Below are 18,343 nucleotides of genomic sequence, written 5' to 3'. Positions count from 1 at the left end.
TAAAAAAAAAAAAAAAGTTCATTCAAGAATAGGCTCCTGTTTTTATTTTTATTTTTTTTGTCTTAACCTTAACAAGATAGTTTAAATCTGGACCTTGGTCCTGGAGAATCCCAGTCTGTCAGGTTTTATACGTGTTTTGGGTTGGAGTTGTTAGAGCACATTTATCATGTTTAATTAAGCTCATTACTGGTTCAATTAAGGAGGGAATGAAAGCCAGACTCTGTGACTTTTTCTGGTATTGATGCTGGAAATCCCTGTTCTGCATTGTCATGAATATTGTACAGAAAGAATTATGTGAATATGCAATAGACAACATTGAACTTCAAGTGTATGTGTCCGACTTCAATAACATCCCTGTGCACCCTAGTGTTTATTTTCCATTAACTGTTATCATGAGCCATGGAATGTTGATTCAGCGGCATATTAAAATTACTATCCCCGGAGACTTGAAGCCACTGAACGGTATCATGCCTGGTGAAGAATTCAAAATGTAATATATTTAATCAATAGAGTATTATTGTTGCTGTCTTTATTATTATTGTTATTGTTATTGTTCTTCTAACTGTGGTTATACAAAACCAGATTTTCATGCTCATTTTTATGTCTTCATCAATAGGTTTTTTTTTTTTTGTACTTCAGTATCTTCACAAAATGAACTCCCCGTAAATTAATTAAATGTATAATTAAAAGTGCTTATAATTAAGACCACTAGATGGCAGTGCTGTATTTAATCTTATTTGATGAACGGAAAGCCATTGAAATGTCTACAATATTCAGGGTTTTGAAGTGTTACCAATTGTGTTTTTGGGTTCTCTCTCCCACTACATCCTTGTTCCTTTTTAAATATTTTATGGATGAGTTATACCTCTTGAATGCATTCAAAGACTAGCTTACCAATTTTCAGGTCAGCTTTCATTCATACTTCAGTTCGTTGCAGGACGGGAAGGTGGGCATCCTTAAAGCTGTTGTCTGGCACATGTTTCAAGAGAAAAATCTTTCTGCTAAGCCTTAAAGTCCTTGTTGTTGCCTGGACCTGATAATGTGTGTACATATCTAGAGATTTTTCTGAAGTAGCTGTGTGTGACATTAGACAATATTATTAACATCTTGTGGGGATATATAATGCCAAACTTACTTCTTTAGCTTGTGCATGGTCCTACAACTACATCATCTTCACACATGGTTATTTGATGATTTTTGTTTTCTGTTTTATCAGTGACCTGGGAAGGGTGTTGGGAATGATTTTATGCAAGCAGCTTTCTCTCATACTTTTCTCTTGAAAAGGGTGACAAGTGGTCTTCTGGTGTATGGGATTGTCTTTTCATTTTGCATGTGTGTTTTTTCTTGTCATTTATACATGCAAGTGTATATATGGGATATACACTCCAAATCCTGAACATGTTGTTTTAAGTTGGATCTTATTTGTTTAATATCCCTTCCCTTCTACAGAACATACACATAAAAACTTTGGCTGATGATGTGGTAAGGTGTTTTCAGTTCTGTTTTTTTTTCTCTCAGCATTTTGAGTGCATGGGAGTTGTGTTTTCAATTCTAAATATTTGTGGATGATAAATACTTAAGTAAGTATGCTATTCGATGATTTATTCTCATAAGTGCAAGCGGATACTATATTTGTCTTTCTACATTCTAAAGTAAAATTTTAAAGTAAAATGTAGAATTGCAAACAATTGTAAATTATATACAATGTGATATACAATTGTATACCATTTATGATTTTATCATATAAGGCTGTAGGTGAAAGGAGTGTGCAGGAGATGGGTGGGGAGGATATTGCTATCATTATTTTATAGCATTTTCCCACCTAAACCGAAAGCATTGGCATTCCCCAATATTTTTTTGTTCACATTCTTCCTTATGTTTATACATCCACAAATTTTAGAATGTTAATAGTGTGTACATTTCATTGAAATGTGCAGTCATCCAAAGAGCATGACTCATTCTCACATCAAACATCACTAACTCTGACATTGCATGTTTTTTTTTAACTTTCTCTGACTTGCCAACTAAAAGAGAAATGCAGTCCTGCATTTCTGTTTGTCCATCCATGATTAGTGTGCAATTAGTTGCAATTAGCCAATCAGTTGTCGGCTCAACAATGCTAATGCTACTGTACATTACTTATTTTTTGTAATGAATGCTTTGTATTCATCATATGAATGGCTGAATACAGAAGCAGACCAGTTTGTTTGTTGGTCCTATCCATTTTTGATCCTGACATACCTGGGTCTCTGGCTGTGTTTTCGCAAAACCTTGTAATACTATATACACTCACAGTGGGAATTCTACTGGTAAGTTACTAGATGTAAAGTCTGTTTTCATTTTTTTAAATGCTGTATTTGAGAGAGTCCCATGTAATACTATTAAGACTGCTAATTATGATAAATATTTTTGTGAATGGCTCTGACATGTAATTTGCTGTACAATCCAACACCTGTAGCTGTAATAAATCAACACATACCCTCTTGTTTGAGAATCAACGTCATTTATGAATTTATTGTAATACCGGGGGGCTCCTTTCATGATGCAGCCCCAAGAGGTACAACTTAGGGTTCGTGGTGTGGAAGAAAGTGAATGCAGCAAATTAAACTGTTCTTTTTACTTCATTCTCCATGGCATGTGATGAATCTATTAAGAATGAGCTTGATTTTCATCCTGGCAATCCTGAATGATCTTAGGGACCAGTTCAGTTCCATGCTGCGTATGGGATAGGCTCACCAAGAGAATGGTGAACAGGAGGGGCTCCTTTAATAAACGCACAAATGTGTCTTGAATTAAAGCAAGGTTATGATAGCCATTAGCAATGTGTTTTATTTTTGATGAAATGGGAATTACTTTAATGTGTAAAACTCATCTCAATCTTTTCTACGTAATTACAATCAGATGTAACTGTGCAGCAGAGTGCACAAGTTACATTGTGGATTCTTAATGCTTAAAACTAATGCATTTCTCAGTTTCCCTGTTTAAAAATCTCCACAGGGTATAAAAGAGAATATAGAGCTGTGGCAGGAGTTACTCTTTTTTTTCATTTTGATATCTTGAAGAAACTAATTTGCAATATAATCAACAGACAGTCATCGATATGCAGCAAAGCACGATAACACATTTCAAAAAGATGTAGAACCTTCACAGCAATAAAAACATAAACCATTCTCAAAAATAAACAAATCAATATATTTTCAGTCTATATTTTGAAATGTCTTGCAAATCCTCCATAAGGGACTCCGGGACTGAATGACTAGCTTACTTTCCTTAATAGATTTCTTAATCGCCTCAGAGACAGAAAACAGTATGAATTCCTGCCATAAAGTCTTCACTTTCTGCTGTATCTGTGAAGTGAGCTTATACAGCTTCTGATACCATCCTCAAAGGAATGAGTTAGAATTTAATTGGGAAATAATTCAGCATTTATTTATTTATTTGTTTATTTGTTTGTTTGTTGATTTATTATGCAGCAAAAGGGTGGTTGTAAAATGTGTTCTTTATAATAAATAGCAGTCTTAATAGTACCGTGGCACCTTTAATCAGATCATCATAAAGGTCCCTAAAAGCAAATCAATTCTGGAATTAATCTTATAACTTATCATGCGTATGCTTCAAATCAAATTTAAATTATTGAAGCATCCATACAGTTATTTTTTTGAACTGTTGTTTTTTCTTCCAGTGACCATAAAAAAAAAATGAAAACAACTTGAGTTAGGTGGATTTACTTAAAGGATTAATCATTTCATTCTAGAGTAACACTCGATTTGCACTAATTAAATACTGTTCAAGCAGGATTTGACCAACACTTCAAATAAGTACCCAGTAGTTAAGCATGTAAGTAACAAAAGTTATGCAGCTGACCCTGGGAAGAGTGTCATTTCTATTAATAATGAATGTACTATTAGTTGTTTATATTAAGTTTAGCATTAAAGTTATTTTCATGGAAAACTTGGTTATTTCCTCCCTCAATACTGGATGCCATAATACATATGTGTTTTATTATTTATGTATTCATCTGTCATACATAACACTGCAAGGATTCACAACAGTGTACAGGTGTCTTGGGTCACAGGTTGTACTTTTTTTTTATTGTGCACCTGTCAATGCAGTGAAGGTTATGCAGATTAGTGGAGTAAGGATTTATTTGTATTTCAACATAAATTAAGAGAGAATTCACATATATTGGTTATATTGGTTTACATACTAAGCTATTGAAACAAAAATAGCATTTCTACTATGCAAACTGAAGATATTAAAATAAATTACAAAATAAATCTATATAATTACACACTGGGGTCAAGTAAGTTCTACTTACAGATGTACAATATACATTAACATCATGGAGAGATTATCTGTATGTTCTCTGTCTCATCTTCTAACCAGCGTGATAGAATCACCAGTTTTCGGAAATCAGGCATGAAGCGGGAGAAGCTACTCATCCAGCACCCCACAGACCCACAGTCCACCATCAGCGAGCTGCCCGTTCCCCAGCCTCTCTTCGACGATCGCTCCATGAACCTGTCAGAGAAAGAAATCATTGACCTCTTCGAAAAGATGATGGTAAACCCCCTGTTTCTCTCCTGTTTGGTCTCTCTGTTTCAGCTTCATTTAGCGCTGTTGAACTCTTCTCGTTGACTTGCATCTGTAGTGGTTAACTAAAACTAAAAAGAACTAAATGAAAAACTTTCTCACAAGTTACACCCAGCAACTGGGGCTTGCATCACCATATTGGCTCAGCCTTTTTTTTTAATTGGTAAAAAATATTTGAAGAACAAAGTGATATTTTGTTAATCTAGGTGTTTTTTTGGACACTGGAGGATTTTTCTATGCATTAACATTACCAGTGGCAAGGGAAATCTGTTGGTTTGTGTGTCTGACACACCAGGGAGGTGCTGCCAGCTCTTGCATCACTTCCAGATCACTGGATCAACAGTGTTTACACATCACTGGACAGTGCTGGGTGTTATGCCAGCCATTGTAATTACATATGTAAGATTAGGGTATTAGTGTTTAGCTGATGCATAAATTTGGCTCAATCTCGCGACAATTGTTTTAAACAATTACAATATTTGGATGTTTGCCTGCTGGAACATCTATGCAAACCATAACACCTGAAAGGTGGATTACAACTGAAGTCTTATTTTAATACTGGCACAATTCAAAATATAAATGCAAGTAAGTATGATATCTGCATCCCTTCAGTGAACTTGAGTTCTGGCATTTTTTATTTAGCATTTCAGACTTTTTTCCCTATTTCAGTTTTAGGAAAAGTAAATTAAGCCTTTTTTATTTATTTAAACTATCCCTACATAAAAAAAAGTGTCTTACAGTTTAATACCCGAAAAGGAGAGGAAGTCTAAAGCAAGCATTAAATAATTTGACTTAATGGACGGGCTGCCCCGTGGCCCGCAGTCAAGAAGGTTAACATGCTATATATTCAGACCATAAAGATGTTTTGCATAGTACTCATTATACAGCTGAACAATGCCCTCTTGTGGAGTATATTGTTGAATCTGTATTGATTGTGCTCCCCAACAATGTGTGTCACAGCCTAGTGTAACTACATTGCTAAAGCAGCTCTCTTGCTACTTGTTTTCCTTAAAACAATGGTTTTCTTGCCCCAAGTATTTAATATTGTCCATTAAAAACATACATTTACTCTCTACATGTATAGCCTTGTAACATGAGCATACAACTGCTGCTTAATATATGCCATAATCCCATGGATGTTTCGCATATGTGTAAGTGATCGTGTAAGTCAACATTCTTAACATCCAACCCTTAGTGGCTGTCCTATGATGATGTTTCTTTTTCTTTTTCAAGCTGTTGCTTCACCGTTAATGCAGTTTTGAATATGCCCAGAAATCTCTACCATTGCATTATGCTATGTACAGATATGCTTTCATAGTGCTTAGGACTTTAATCTAACAAAAGCTTTCTACTCATCTCTTTGAAGTAGGCACTAAATTATCTGTAGTACTTTGCCAATATTTTTGTAAAGGTCTTTATTGCTGAAGCCTATGTGATGTGGAGTCTGCTTAACATTGCAGGGATCACACAATGTTTTCTTGCCTCAGTGCTCTGACTCCGTGATTCACCGCATTGCTCAATTATGATATTTGTGTTCAAAACAGCGTGACATTAAACTTGCGGTTCAATTTATTGTGTGATAGATGACAGTAAAGGCATGTTCATGGTCCTGAAATATGTTACACAGAAGGGTATTATTAAAAAAAAATATTCCTTAGTTTTATTGAAGGATATATAAGTAATCACACCCCTTCTACGGCACGAACAAATATTTTAGCTGTTATGTTTTGTTAAGAAAAATGCTGTGTTTACTCATGTGTGGCTTACTTGGTAAGATTCACGTACACGAGAATATAAATTGGAAATAGAGGTCATTGATAAGGGTAAAAAATACATGACCTTTTATTCATTCGCACAACTACTCGCTGCTAAAGAGACGGAAGGATATCATTTTTTTTTCTCGCTTTTATACTGTACCGATTATAAAATGACACACAGCCTACTAATTTGATTTGAAAAATAAAGATGTGCGTGCATAAAAAAAATCAACCTGAAGGATGAAAGATTTGAAAAGGCATTGTCAAACATTCAGATTCAGTTCCAGGGTCCCTGACACTCCTGTAGCTTCTAAGTCATGAATGCAAATGCATTAGTGAATGTTTTCATTTACTGCAGCTCTATTTGGTAACATTAACAGTCCTTGGAGCTCAAGAGATGCTGCAAAGCCTGACCTTGATAAAAATTCACAGTAGTAAATCATCAGATGAAATGCAAAGACTTTTGCAAGAGGCTTTCTATGCAAAGAGAGCACCTTATACTGTAGATGGTTAATGTGAGAATTGTGCCTGAAAGTGGGCATGGAACAAACACTGCTTTATTTGACATGTTGCACAAAAGTTTTTACCATAAATCACCCGGAAACCTCATTCCCCCTAGAGCCCCAATATTGAAATGCGTGACTCCCTGTCAAGGATAGAAACCCCAAGGAGCCTGCAGTCTTGTGACCTGCAGCATTCCATACGATGGTCACTGCAAACCTCTGCCTCCCATATTCCCCAACCAGGATGTCTGCTAATTGCATTCATTACATAGCAGTAGTCGCCAATCAGTAATAAAACAAATACAGAACAATATCAGCATGATGCGGTATCGCTGTGCATGCAAATAAATATTCAAAATAAACCTTAATGTGATTCATTATGTGCAGCACCATACTGGGTCGAAACGATTGTCTTTCAGCTTAGTTTATTACCCTTGGTTTTTAAGGTTTATGTGTGTGTGCCTCATTGGCTCCGTACAAAATTAAAAGTAATAAAACACTTTTCAGTGCTATAGTTATTCCTCTATTACAGTGAACACCAGTACAGCAAGTGTCCTGCTATTCACATTTCAGCTCATCCAGTTACCCTGAGATTTGTACTAATCACAGTCTCTGTAGATTCACGAGGAATGACGTTGAGCCCAATAAAGTAAATATATTCCTAGTTATCTAATTAACTAATACCAGGCACTTCGCAAGCAAGGAATTAGACCAGGACAATCCAAAAACTAATCAATCTGGTAAAAAAGGGGAAACAAAACTCCTTCAACTCTCAGCATGAACTTGGCTTTTATCCATATCAATTTATGTAGAAGATAGATCTGATAATATCCATTAATTACTTAAAGAAACCATGTCTGGTAACAAGCCAAAGCCCACAACCTATATTATTATTATTTCTGAGAAGGACTACCACTATTTTTATTTGCATTTATTTTGTTTATTCAGGAGCACACACTTTCAAGAAGTACATGCTCTGCCTAAGGCTGTAACCACTATCTGTAAAAAGGCAACATCATAGGTTAATGCTGTTTTTTCTTTTATATTTATTTAAGAAGCTAGAAAAGGATACTCTGTATGACAGAATTACATTGTTCTAACCCTGTTGTCATATCATCACAGCATATGAATCATTGCTCGGTCCAGCCCTTGCAATAAAGGAAAGTGTTTTGGCAAGAAAATGCACCGCAGTTTTCAGAAGGGACCAACATAAGTGAAATTGTGCTCACAAATAAATGTATACACACAAAACTATTGTGAAGAGAGAGGTCCAGAAACTTGTTGCCATTTCATTTTTGCTGTTTTTATAATACTTGGTATTATAATACCTTACATAATCATTATGTACTGATTTATTATGATAATTGTATATTAAACAGGACTGAAGGTTATGAATCAAACAAACAAACTAAACATAACTGGGTGTTTGGATTGTGGCAAAAAAAAATCCATCTAAAAGTTAAGTAACAAATAATGCTTTTCATTGCTATTAACAAGATGCATGATATCATAATAACATTCTGCTTTTTCTTGAGAGTGGCACTGCCAATAGTTATATTTTTACAATGCATCACACCATCATTTATGTTATGGCCTTTTTTTGGTTTCCCTGGATGGGTGCCCTACAACACACATTTCTTTATTAATAATAGTTATTTTATTTTCATCAATACTCTTGAATATGTTTAATGTAAACACACCAGATTAAAAAAGTTCAGGGATTAATTAAAATGGCATGGGTCTACAAAAAGCTAATTGTAAAGTTAACAGAAAAAAAAATTAATGCCTTTAACTCTTCTTCTTTGTCAAAGAAGGGGATTAATTTCTTCCAGGTGACATAGTGAGATTGCAATTATTAAACCAACTTGTAAGACTCTCATTACCTTCAAGCAAAGAAAAGAATATAGGTTTCAGCTCTGGTATCCCTTGTGTCTTTTTAAAAAGATTAATTACAGCCCTTTAAAATCTTAGTTGCAAAATATTCGACACTGTGTATATTTGTTGTCTAAGAGCTGATGAGACATAGCATGCTTATAATTAAGTCAACAGATGACAAAAATGCTGAGCTATGCGGTTGTCAGAATATTCCATTCAAGTAATGGTGACAAAAACACACACCCTAACCAGGTAAAAATGCAATAAAAATTAGAATTAAAAAAAAAAAAAAAAAAAAAGCACTTCCCTACACTCCCACATGTGGGCAGTATTAACTCTTATTGCTCTCTGTAGATGGCATTCAAAATGTCATGGGTTGACTGTATAAAGAGGCACATCGCACTTATTTCAGTGTTATAATCCAGAATTCACTCAAATGCATGTGGCTTTTTATGAGCCTATACAACAGGCCTTTGCTCATGATGCATTTGGAAGGGATATGTACAGTCAATTGCTTCACATTAAGGCTGAATCAACTAATGCATTGTGATTATAAATACAATATATTTAATGCTTACACCATTGGCTATAGTCCATTCATCATTTCATGTAATAGAATCTGTAGTTTAACATAATGTATTATGTATGTATGTATGTACGTATGTATTTTAATTTAGTTGGACAGCTATATTTGTCTGACAGTTTTTGTATGTGATTGAGTATTCAATATAATTTACCAAGTAATTTACACTTGTATTTGAGGTATATTTGATTAACAGTATGTTGCAAATGAATGAGCAGCTGAAAGGTAAGTGTCCTGTTGTGTTTTCTGACAGCAGAAAACAGATCTTATGTTTTTTGTATATTACTCTAAATATGTGGAGGGGGGGCTTCTTTAGTTAGATTAGAAGATAGTGTTATTCTAATCCGTAGCTTTAAATCTGTCTTTCATACAGAGAATATTTATATGCATACACTTTACACAATATATTACAGCAAGTATGCTTTTCCTCCTTTCCACAAACCACTTCTTGTATGGCTGTCTGTCAACAGGAGGATATGAATCTGAATGAAGATCGGAAAGCTCCCCTCCGTGGGAAGGATTTGAGTACCAAACGAGAAATGGTTGTCCAGTACATCTCTGCAACTGCCAAATCTGTAAGTAATGTGAATGTCTGTGCTGGTGTGTAATGCGTGTGTGTGTTGGTGGGGGGGAGTAAGGAGTGGGGGTGGTGGGATGAAGTATATGACATTTTGAAGACAGTATGGAATAATAAGCTTAACCTGATCTGCTTTCTGCTTGTGCTAAACACAAATCTTTGATTGCTGCCTCATTTTACCCTTCCTTGGTGCTTATCAAACCGCTTTTGTTATAATGCACTTTCAAATGCCTTATACTGAGGATCAACCGTTCATTAGAATTTAGTGTGCATCTCCCAACTGCTCAATAATCTGAAACATGACACTTTCATTACTATAAACCAATAAGACCTTTAAATCCACCACACTGGTGGTAATCCATGTTATTCTATGGGTATGAGTCTTTATGTCCGCTTTATCAAGTAGGTCTGTAGAGATTTCAGTATTAACAAGGTCAGATTAAGATAAACACTAGAAAAAATTGTTTGTTGATTAAAAAAAAAAACACTACGTCTTTTTTGTTATTTAAAATATGCATGTGAATATTTTACTGTAGCAGCTCTGCAAGCGTTAAATGGGTGCTTTTATACTAAGAAAGTATACACTGAGTAAACAACACAAGTTATAAAAAAAAGAAAAGAAAATGTGGCCCCCTCCCCCCCTCGCCTGCACGCTTTAAATTACACTTTAAGCAATTCTCAGCTGGATGTCAAACAATTTGACTGTTAACACATACTGAGAGCACACGAGGAGACTGGGAGCACGGTTTCTGCTTAATTTGCTTTCAGTATTCGAGGGCAGAAACATGTTTTTATGTGATAAGTGAAATTTGCCATGAGCAGAACAGTTTTTGGTTCCAATAGAATTAGGTGTTGCAAGTATGTTCTCACTTGGAAAATTTGGATAAATCTCTTCTTTCCTCCTGCACTCCAGAAATCGTTCATATGTTTCTGTCTTAGGAAGAAATGCAACCTTTTTCTAAAAGATTTTATAACAAATATGTTTAGCTCTCTCAGATAGCAGAAGGGGTTTGGAGAATTCTGAAATGACACATTTTCATTGAAGACCAATTTTGATAGAATTAATTTTAGAGCCAGCAATTTCAGGCCTTACTACCCCTTTTGTTATTTTTCTTTTTGCTTAAGTAATCTACATCTGTCTATCTGAGGCTTGAAGATATTGTGCTGAAATAAGGGATTTTTATTAGAGATTTTACTGCTTCAAATACCTTCAATGTGTATATCAGTCACACTATTTCTAAAGGGTTTTGAAATGGATTGATCTAAAACTCTGCACACACCCACTCTGAGTAGCCAGTAGCAGAACTATGAACTATGAACTATCACACATGGCAGCAGTGATTGCTAACCATTATATTATTTGTTGTGATTAAGAATATTTTTAATTATATTTGATATTTACAGATATTACAGTGTAAAAGAGGAATTACTTTTTTTAATCATTATTTATACTGACAACACAAATTCATAGTAATGTACTGGGACAGCCTTTTTTAAAGTCTATATCCTTCCAGTAATGCTTTGTATGATTATTTAAGAATTTCCACTGCATGGAGATAACTTTAATCTGCACACTCCTGGGCCTTTTTGGTTAAGATCTGTTGCTTTTTCAAAAACGAATAGCCAAATGTTATTTTACTTTATATAGCCACAAGCAGCCATCTTTTGATACATTGTACAACAGTATTCAGAGTCTTGCGAAAGTCGTGGATTATTGATAAGTCATTTAGACTTTTGATTTCCATAATGTTTAAGGACTGATTCAGTCATCTTGCTAAACTGATGACAGTATAAACCTTTTCTTCTTCTGTTTTCCTTTGAATATTGCAAATGAACATTCATTTTGTACACAGTTGCTACAACAATTGTACCCTATTGTTGCAGACATTTTCTGACATGGATTGTGTGTCCACCTAGCTGTTGGCCTTTTCCTCTGGTACAAGCTGCAGTGTCATATTCATTTGCATTCAAGATTAAGAGTCATATAAGATGATGCTTTTTTCATCAGGACACATTGGCTAATAGTTTAAACATTTCTTTGTGCAGAACATGCACAGAGGAACAAAAGCATGTAAACCAAATGCCATATTCCTTCTTTAGGAAAAATAATAGTTTTTCAATAGGAAGCTGCTATAAGTATAACATTGAGTCTTTCAGAAGTCAGTGCCGCATGTTTGCAGAATGTTATTTTCTTTCTTTGTTGGTGGTCAACATGAATCATGTTGCTGCTCCCTTTTTAGGGATGTAAAGGGACCCAAGGAAATTGAAAGGGTTAAATAGGCTCGCAAATCAGGGAAGCCCTTTATCTCCTCTAATCTCCAGTTAATGCTGTAGATTTGAAGCTATGCAGATTGCAATTTAGGATGAAGTTTTATATTGCAAATATTACACGAAAAACAAACATTTTCATATCTACTCTATAGCCCTTCATCTGTGTGACTATCTGTCTGTGTATGCATATTTATGCAGCAGGGGCCCTGTGCTTTGAAGAGTGTGTTCATTTAACTAGTCATCAGCTGCGTTTTGAATTAGAAACATGTATAGCATTTGATACAAGGGATTGAGATAGATATAGAAGTGAAGAGGCTGAGCCACATCTGCTCTCGTGTCCTACATTCAAACGATTCGTTTAGAGAACACGCATTCCCTTACTCAAAGATATTTATATGCACTGGCCACTTTTATTTATTTTTCTTTCTAGTAATTTGCTCATAAGTGTTTTCTTGATTTATTGATAATGCACTTTTTCTTTTCGTCATTTATGATTTTTAATATTTCTCCAGTTAAGCATCCAAGAGAATGCAATACATTGGTACTAATTTGCCTATTCTCTCTAAGCACATTTCTTCTGAGGAATGTTCTCAGAATGGCCTCTTTAGCACAGACCGAGTTCAGCGCATTACCTATTGCTTCCCAGGCTCTCTCTGCGGGAGGCCTTTGAATGACTTAAACTGAAAATATCTTTTCAAAGGGGAAATCTTTTGCAATTACCCTGTTCATTTGGATATATGCTATGTACAATGAAATATAATTTTGCTTTGCTGCAGCCCAGATGTCCTTCACCATTAACAATGCATGACTCGCATTATTCTATGTAAATATATTTGAATGTGTTATTTAAATGTGTCAAAGCATGCCTCTAACAGTTACTCAATGCTTCTTCATGTTTTTATTATTATTATTTTTTTAACTCTATTGTCTTGATGTTTTAAAACTAAAATGTGTACTGTTTCATTGGACGCTGAAAAGTTTTAGAATAGGATCTGTATGGGGAGAAAGTATAATGTTTCCACTGTATTTAACATGTTCTAATCAAATTTCTTGTATAATAAATGGGTGGAGTTGCAAAAATGTGTATGTATTTGTATTATGAGTAATTCAACATTGTATACACTGTGACACTGATCTACACTCAAACATAGTACTGTGAATAATAGATACGTTATATAATTGTATGTGTGTGTATGTATATCTGTATATATACACACAGTACTGTGCAAAAGTTTTAGGCAGGTGTGAAAAAATTATGTGAAGTAAGAATGCTTTCAAAAATAGACATGTTAATAGATTATATTTATCAATTAACTAAATGCAAAGTGAGTGAACAAGAAACATCTTAATCAAATCCATATTTGGTGTGACCACCCTTTGCCTTTTGGGATTTTGTAGGCATATAGTCAGGTGTATGATTAAACAATTATACCAAACAGGTGTTAATGATCATCAATTCAATATGTAGGTTGAAACACAATCATTAACTGAAACAGAAACAGCTGTGTAGGAGGAATAAAACTAGGTGAGGAACAGCCAAACTCAGCTAACAAGGTGAGGTTGCAGAAGACAGTTTACTGTCAAAAGTCATACACCATGGCAAGACTGAGCACAGCAACAAGACACAAGGTAGTTCTACTGCATCAGCAAGGTCTCTCCCAGGCAGACATTTCAAGGCACACAGGGGTTTCCAGATGTGTTGTCCAAGCTCTTCTGAAGCAGCACAAAGAAACGGGTAACGTTGAAGACCGTAGACGCAGTGGACGGCTAAGGAAACTTACTGCAGCAGATGAAAGGCACATCATGCTTACTTCCCTTCACAATCAGAAGATGTCCAACAGTGCCATCAGCTCAGAATTGGCAGAAAACAGTGGGACCCTGGCACACCCATCTACTGTCCGGAGAAGTCTGGTCAGAAGTGGCCTTCATGGAAGACTTGCAGCCAAAAAGCCATACCTCCGACATGGAAACAAGGCCAAGCGATGGCCTCAAGGCCTCAACTATGCACGAAAATACAGGAACTGGGGTGCAGAAAAATGGCAGCAGGTGCTCTGGACTGATGAGTCAAAATCTGAAATATCTGGCTGTATGTCTACAGGCAACAGTGAAGCATGGTGGAGGTTCCTTGCAAGTTTGGGGCTGCATTTCTGCAAATGGAGTTGGGGATTTGGTCAGAATTAATGGTCTCCTCAATGCTGAGAAGTACAGGCAGATACTTATCCATCATTCAATACCATCAGGGAGGCATCTGATTGGCCCCATATTTATTCTGCAGCATGACAACGACCCTAAACATACAGCGACAGTCATTAAGAACTATCTTCAGCGTAAAGAAGAACAAGGAGTCCTGGAAGTGATGGTTTGGCCCCCACAGAGCCCTGATCTCAACATCATTGAGTCTGTCTGGGGTTACATGAAGAGAGAGAAGCAGCTGAGGCTGCCTAAATCCACAGAAGAGCTGTGGTTAGTTCTCCACGATGTTTGGGCCAAACTACCTGCCTACCTTCAAAAACTGTGTGCAAGTGTACCTAGAAGACTTTATGCTGTTTCGAAAGCAAAGGGTGTCACACAAATATTGATTTGATGTAGATTTTGCTTCTGTTCACTCACTTTGCATTTAGTTAATTGATAAATATAATCTATTAACGTCTATTTTTGAAAGCATTCTTACTTCACAGCATTTTTTCACACCTGCCTAAAACTTTGCACAGTACTGTATATATTTATAAAAGTTTACACTTAAGATTACACACACGCACACACACGCATATATATATATATATATATATATATATATATATATATATATATAATCATGGACCTCAGTGTATACTTTTACATTGCAAGATTACATTACATTTTGTTCAGAAGCTTCATTACATGAGAACGTGTAGTGGATGTACTCAATACATTTTTACTTATCAATCTATTCTAAGTTTCAATGTTAAAACACATTTAAAAACTCTTGTCACAGAAAGCAATAACTGGATTTCTACAATATTTCAGAAGTAAATAGATAATTCTTGAATTTGAAGTATCCAGTGTAACATGTTTTATTTCTCCCCTTCAGACCCTACTTTAATATATGTTTTTGTGTTAGAAGATAATGTCTGCTATTGGGATGATGCGCTTTATTGCTAGACGTTATTTAAACAACGGAAACAAAAGCAATCTAATAACTACACACGTTTATTTACTCAGGTTTCTTTCACTGACTTTCTTTACATTTTTTTATTTTTTGAAATACAGCCTTACAGCATGTTGTTCTTAATGCGCGTTGCTGAGCTGCTTGCTGTGACATGACCCAGTTTTTTTCGTAGTAGTCAAAGTTTGATCTATGAAAAAGTTTCAGTAGAGAAGTCAGACCAAACTGGAGGCATGTTCAGAAAGCAGAGAAGTACTTCAAAAGTAAAAACCCATTTAACCTGCAATAATTTGTCAAAATGTAGTGGCTGAAGACGGCACAGCTATCTAATGAGCTGAGACGTAATATTTTATAAAAAGGAAACCTAAACCAGTGCTTTATCGTGACTGTGAAATCTCTGCACTTTTTCAATTAGTCTCCTCGTTTTAAAATAGCTGACCCTGAAAGTCATTCTAAAAATTAAAGTCAGTCTGTGATTGCATGTGATTGGTGTACTAATGAATCAATGGCTCTGTTTACTGGAAATTAATTTTTCTGACTATCTAGCAGTGCAATAAACTTCATGTGTATATATAAAACCTCCTTTTTACAGTGCTGTCAGCTGCCCTCAAAAACCTCAACAGGTGTGTTGACAACTTGCCTGTCAATACCTGGTTCTTAAATATAAAAGCATTCATGTCCTGAATGGTAATTCTATTGATGATGATCAGGTAACGAGGTTAGAAAAAATCATGCTGACTATATTGACTTGAGGGCTGTGATATTTTTTAAATCTGACACATGAAATAAACCACGAATGACGGGTGATTGATTTCTGCCTTTTGGGAGGCTTTTAGCCTGTTGGATTGCAGAAAAAAAAGATTGTCTTAGAGTTAATACTGTACGTATTGATCACCACAAAATACAATTGGATTGCTGAACAACATACTTTTTGAATGCAAATAGGAATCTAACCCATGTAACTTGTAGTTTCTCACAGGCACACACACACATATATATATATATATATATATATATATATATATATATATATATATATATATATATATATATATATAGAACACAGCACTGCAACCACCAGGAGTATACTAATTAGGCCAGATTAAATACACTGGCCTTAATAAAAAGCAATATTTGTAAATTTCAATAACAGGTGTAATTACTTCATATATAACAATATTAAGTGCCCGGAGTTTTGTTTGCTCGTTCCTAACAAGGTTATTGGGCATCGTTTCGGTATTTACTTTCATACCCTTACTTTGTAACACTTAAAGCGCGCAGCCTTCTTTTCTCTAAACTGTACGGTAGGCAAGTCAGGCAGTTATTGGGATTAAATTACTATCAAATCAAATGTTGTTATATCGCACAATGATTTCCTACTGTCTCCAGTAAGGATAAACCAATAATGAAATACTGTAGATTTTAAATGACCCGAAGACGTGTGAAGCATTTGTAATCTATACTATTGTAAAATTAAGCATTAAAAAGAATCTCTGTCAATGTTTTAATGTTTTGTTTTGTTTTTCACACACAAAAGCACACAATCTAAAGCAATCATCACAATTGCAGACATTGTCTTACCTGTGTACGTATAATGCATTACTTTAGATTGCTAAGCAGAAAGCATACAGAATAACATACAAGCAATATGCACTAATACCTAAACATTGTACTACAAATGTATTAAGCTCTTGCCTACTAATAATTGTGCTGTGTTTGTTTTTTTGCACATTAACTCCCCTGCGTTGACCGCTGCATGCAGATAACAGGGAGCAAAGTTGCGGTAAGTAGCAATTATTTAATTCATTTGTAATTTGTATTTGCACAGCTTATTTTTCTTATTGCAAATGACCTGTTTATCCAATAGAAAGAAAACCTTTGTTCAGTTTTATTGCTTAGTTTTCATTTTCTGTATTAATACGTCTAATAGGCTGTAATTTGAAAGGCTATACATAAAATGCAATATGTAAATGGCAACACTTAGAAATGAATGATCTTTAAATTATACAGCAAAATGTGAACTAGGAAACCTTTGTTAATTTAAACAGTTTTTTTCCTTGGAAATGCATTACAGATGAAAGCACATTAGCATTTAAATCTTATAACACAAGCATTGAGCAATAGTTTTATATGAATAATCATAATCTGCAATCTATAATCTGTTTATTCTAAAATATTACATCTACATGGCTTTCATTCTGTTTATTCTTTCCTCTAGATAGAACAATGAAAATGTATCACTTAATTACATTTCACATGTACTACTCCCATTGAAAAAAAATGATATTGAAGGCAGTTTTTTCTTCCTCCTAAAATGAGACTAATTCAATTTAGTTTGTAGTTTAATCTTTTGCATAATGCATCTGAAAATGTCTTGCAAATGCCCCTGTCTGTGGTCTACACCATTAAAACTTTAACAGTGCTATATTATAAATGTTCGTCATTGTTTGCAGTAAGGCTAAAAATGCCTTATTTGTTTTGTGTTTGGTTGTTTGAGATGATAATGTATGCTTTGTAATTCAGTTTGTTTCAGCAGTCCTTTACAAAGTGGTGCCATGTCACTTTTTTCAGGGCTTACTGTGTGTTCGTTAATGAGTAATTAAATTCTTTGCACGGATTGAGATTGTGAGAGGTCACTTTTTGTAGTGGTTTTGTATCCTATGCCTGATTAAGGGTACAGCAGGGCACAATGGTAAAGTATAGCAAAAACACAGGAAACACATGGAATTATTTGATTTTTATGTTGAAAAGTTGAAAAACAGAGGCAAAAATATGAGTGTTATACAAAATATTTTGTATCGTTTGAAAGTTATTGTTGTAGAATGTCTCTGTGCAGAATATCTTCTATTGACAGTATTTTGTGTAGTGTCATGCTGTGGTTTAAATCTATGTGCCAGTCAGCTTTAGGTATTGAGATTTTTGGCAGGAGTTTCATACTGTTTGATTGACAGGGTTTCTGATTTTGTTACTATGATGTTTAATCTGTGAAATATTGTTTGTGGCAAAGAGTTTTTAAAGTGAATTAGGTAAATAGAAAGT

At 34.9% G+C, this 18,343-nt stretch overlaps 1 protein-coding gene across 6 annotated transcripts in view; it reads left to right on the top strand.

Annotated features, from left to right (window-relative positions):
- diaph2 (diaphanous-related formin 2) overlaps positions 1-18,343 on the top strand; it is a 501,500-nt gene that overhangs the window by 24,417 nt on the left and 458,740 nt on the right. For 4 of the 6 annotated variants that reach the window (XM_066715009.1, XM_066715015.1, XM_066715014.1 and 1 more), the window contains exons 3-6: positions 1,450-1,482; positions 4,387-4,563; positions 9,782-9,886; positions 17,067-17,087. In XM_066715009.1, the coding sequence (XP_066571106.1) occupies positions 1,450-1,482; positions 4,387-4,563; positions 9,782-9,886; positions 17,067-17,087 (336 nt within the window). The remainder of the gene's footprint in view (positions 1-1,449; positions 1,483-4,386; positions 4,564-9,781; positions 9,887-17,066; positions 17,088-18,343) is intronic. The other 2 variants (XM_066715013.1, XM_066715012.1) reach the window with 2 other exon arrangements.

Source organism: Amia ocellicauda, chromosome 10, assembly GCF_036373705.1.
Source record: "Amia ocellicauda isolate fAmiCal2 chromosome 10, fAmiCal2.hap1, whole genome shotgun sequence".
NCBI classification, from domain to species: Eukaryota; Metazoa; Chordata; class Actinopteri; order Amiiformes; family Amiidae; genus Amia; species Amia ocellicauda.
Note: the sequence above shows the minus strand (reverse complement) of the source record. Positions and strands in the feature narration are given on the sequence as shown.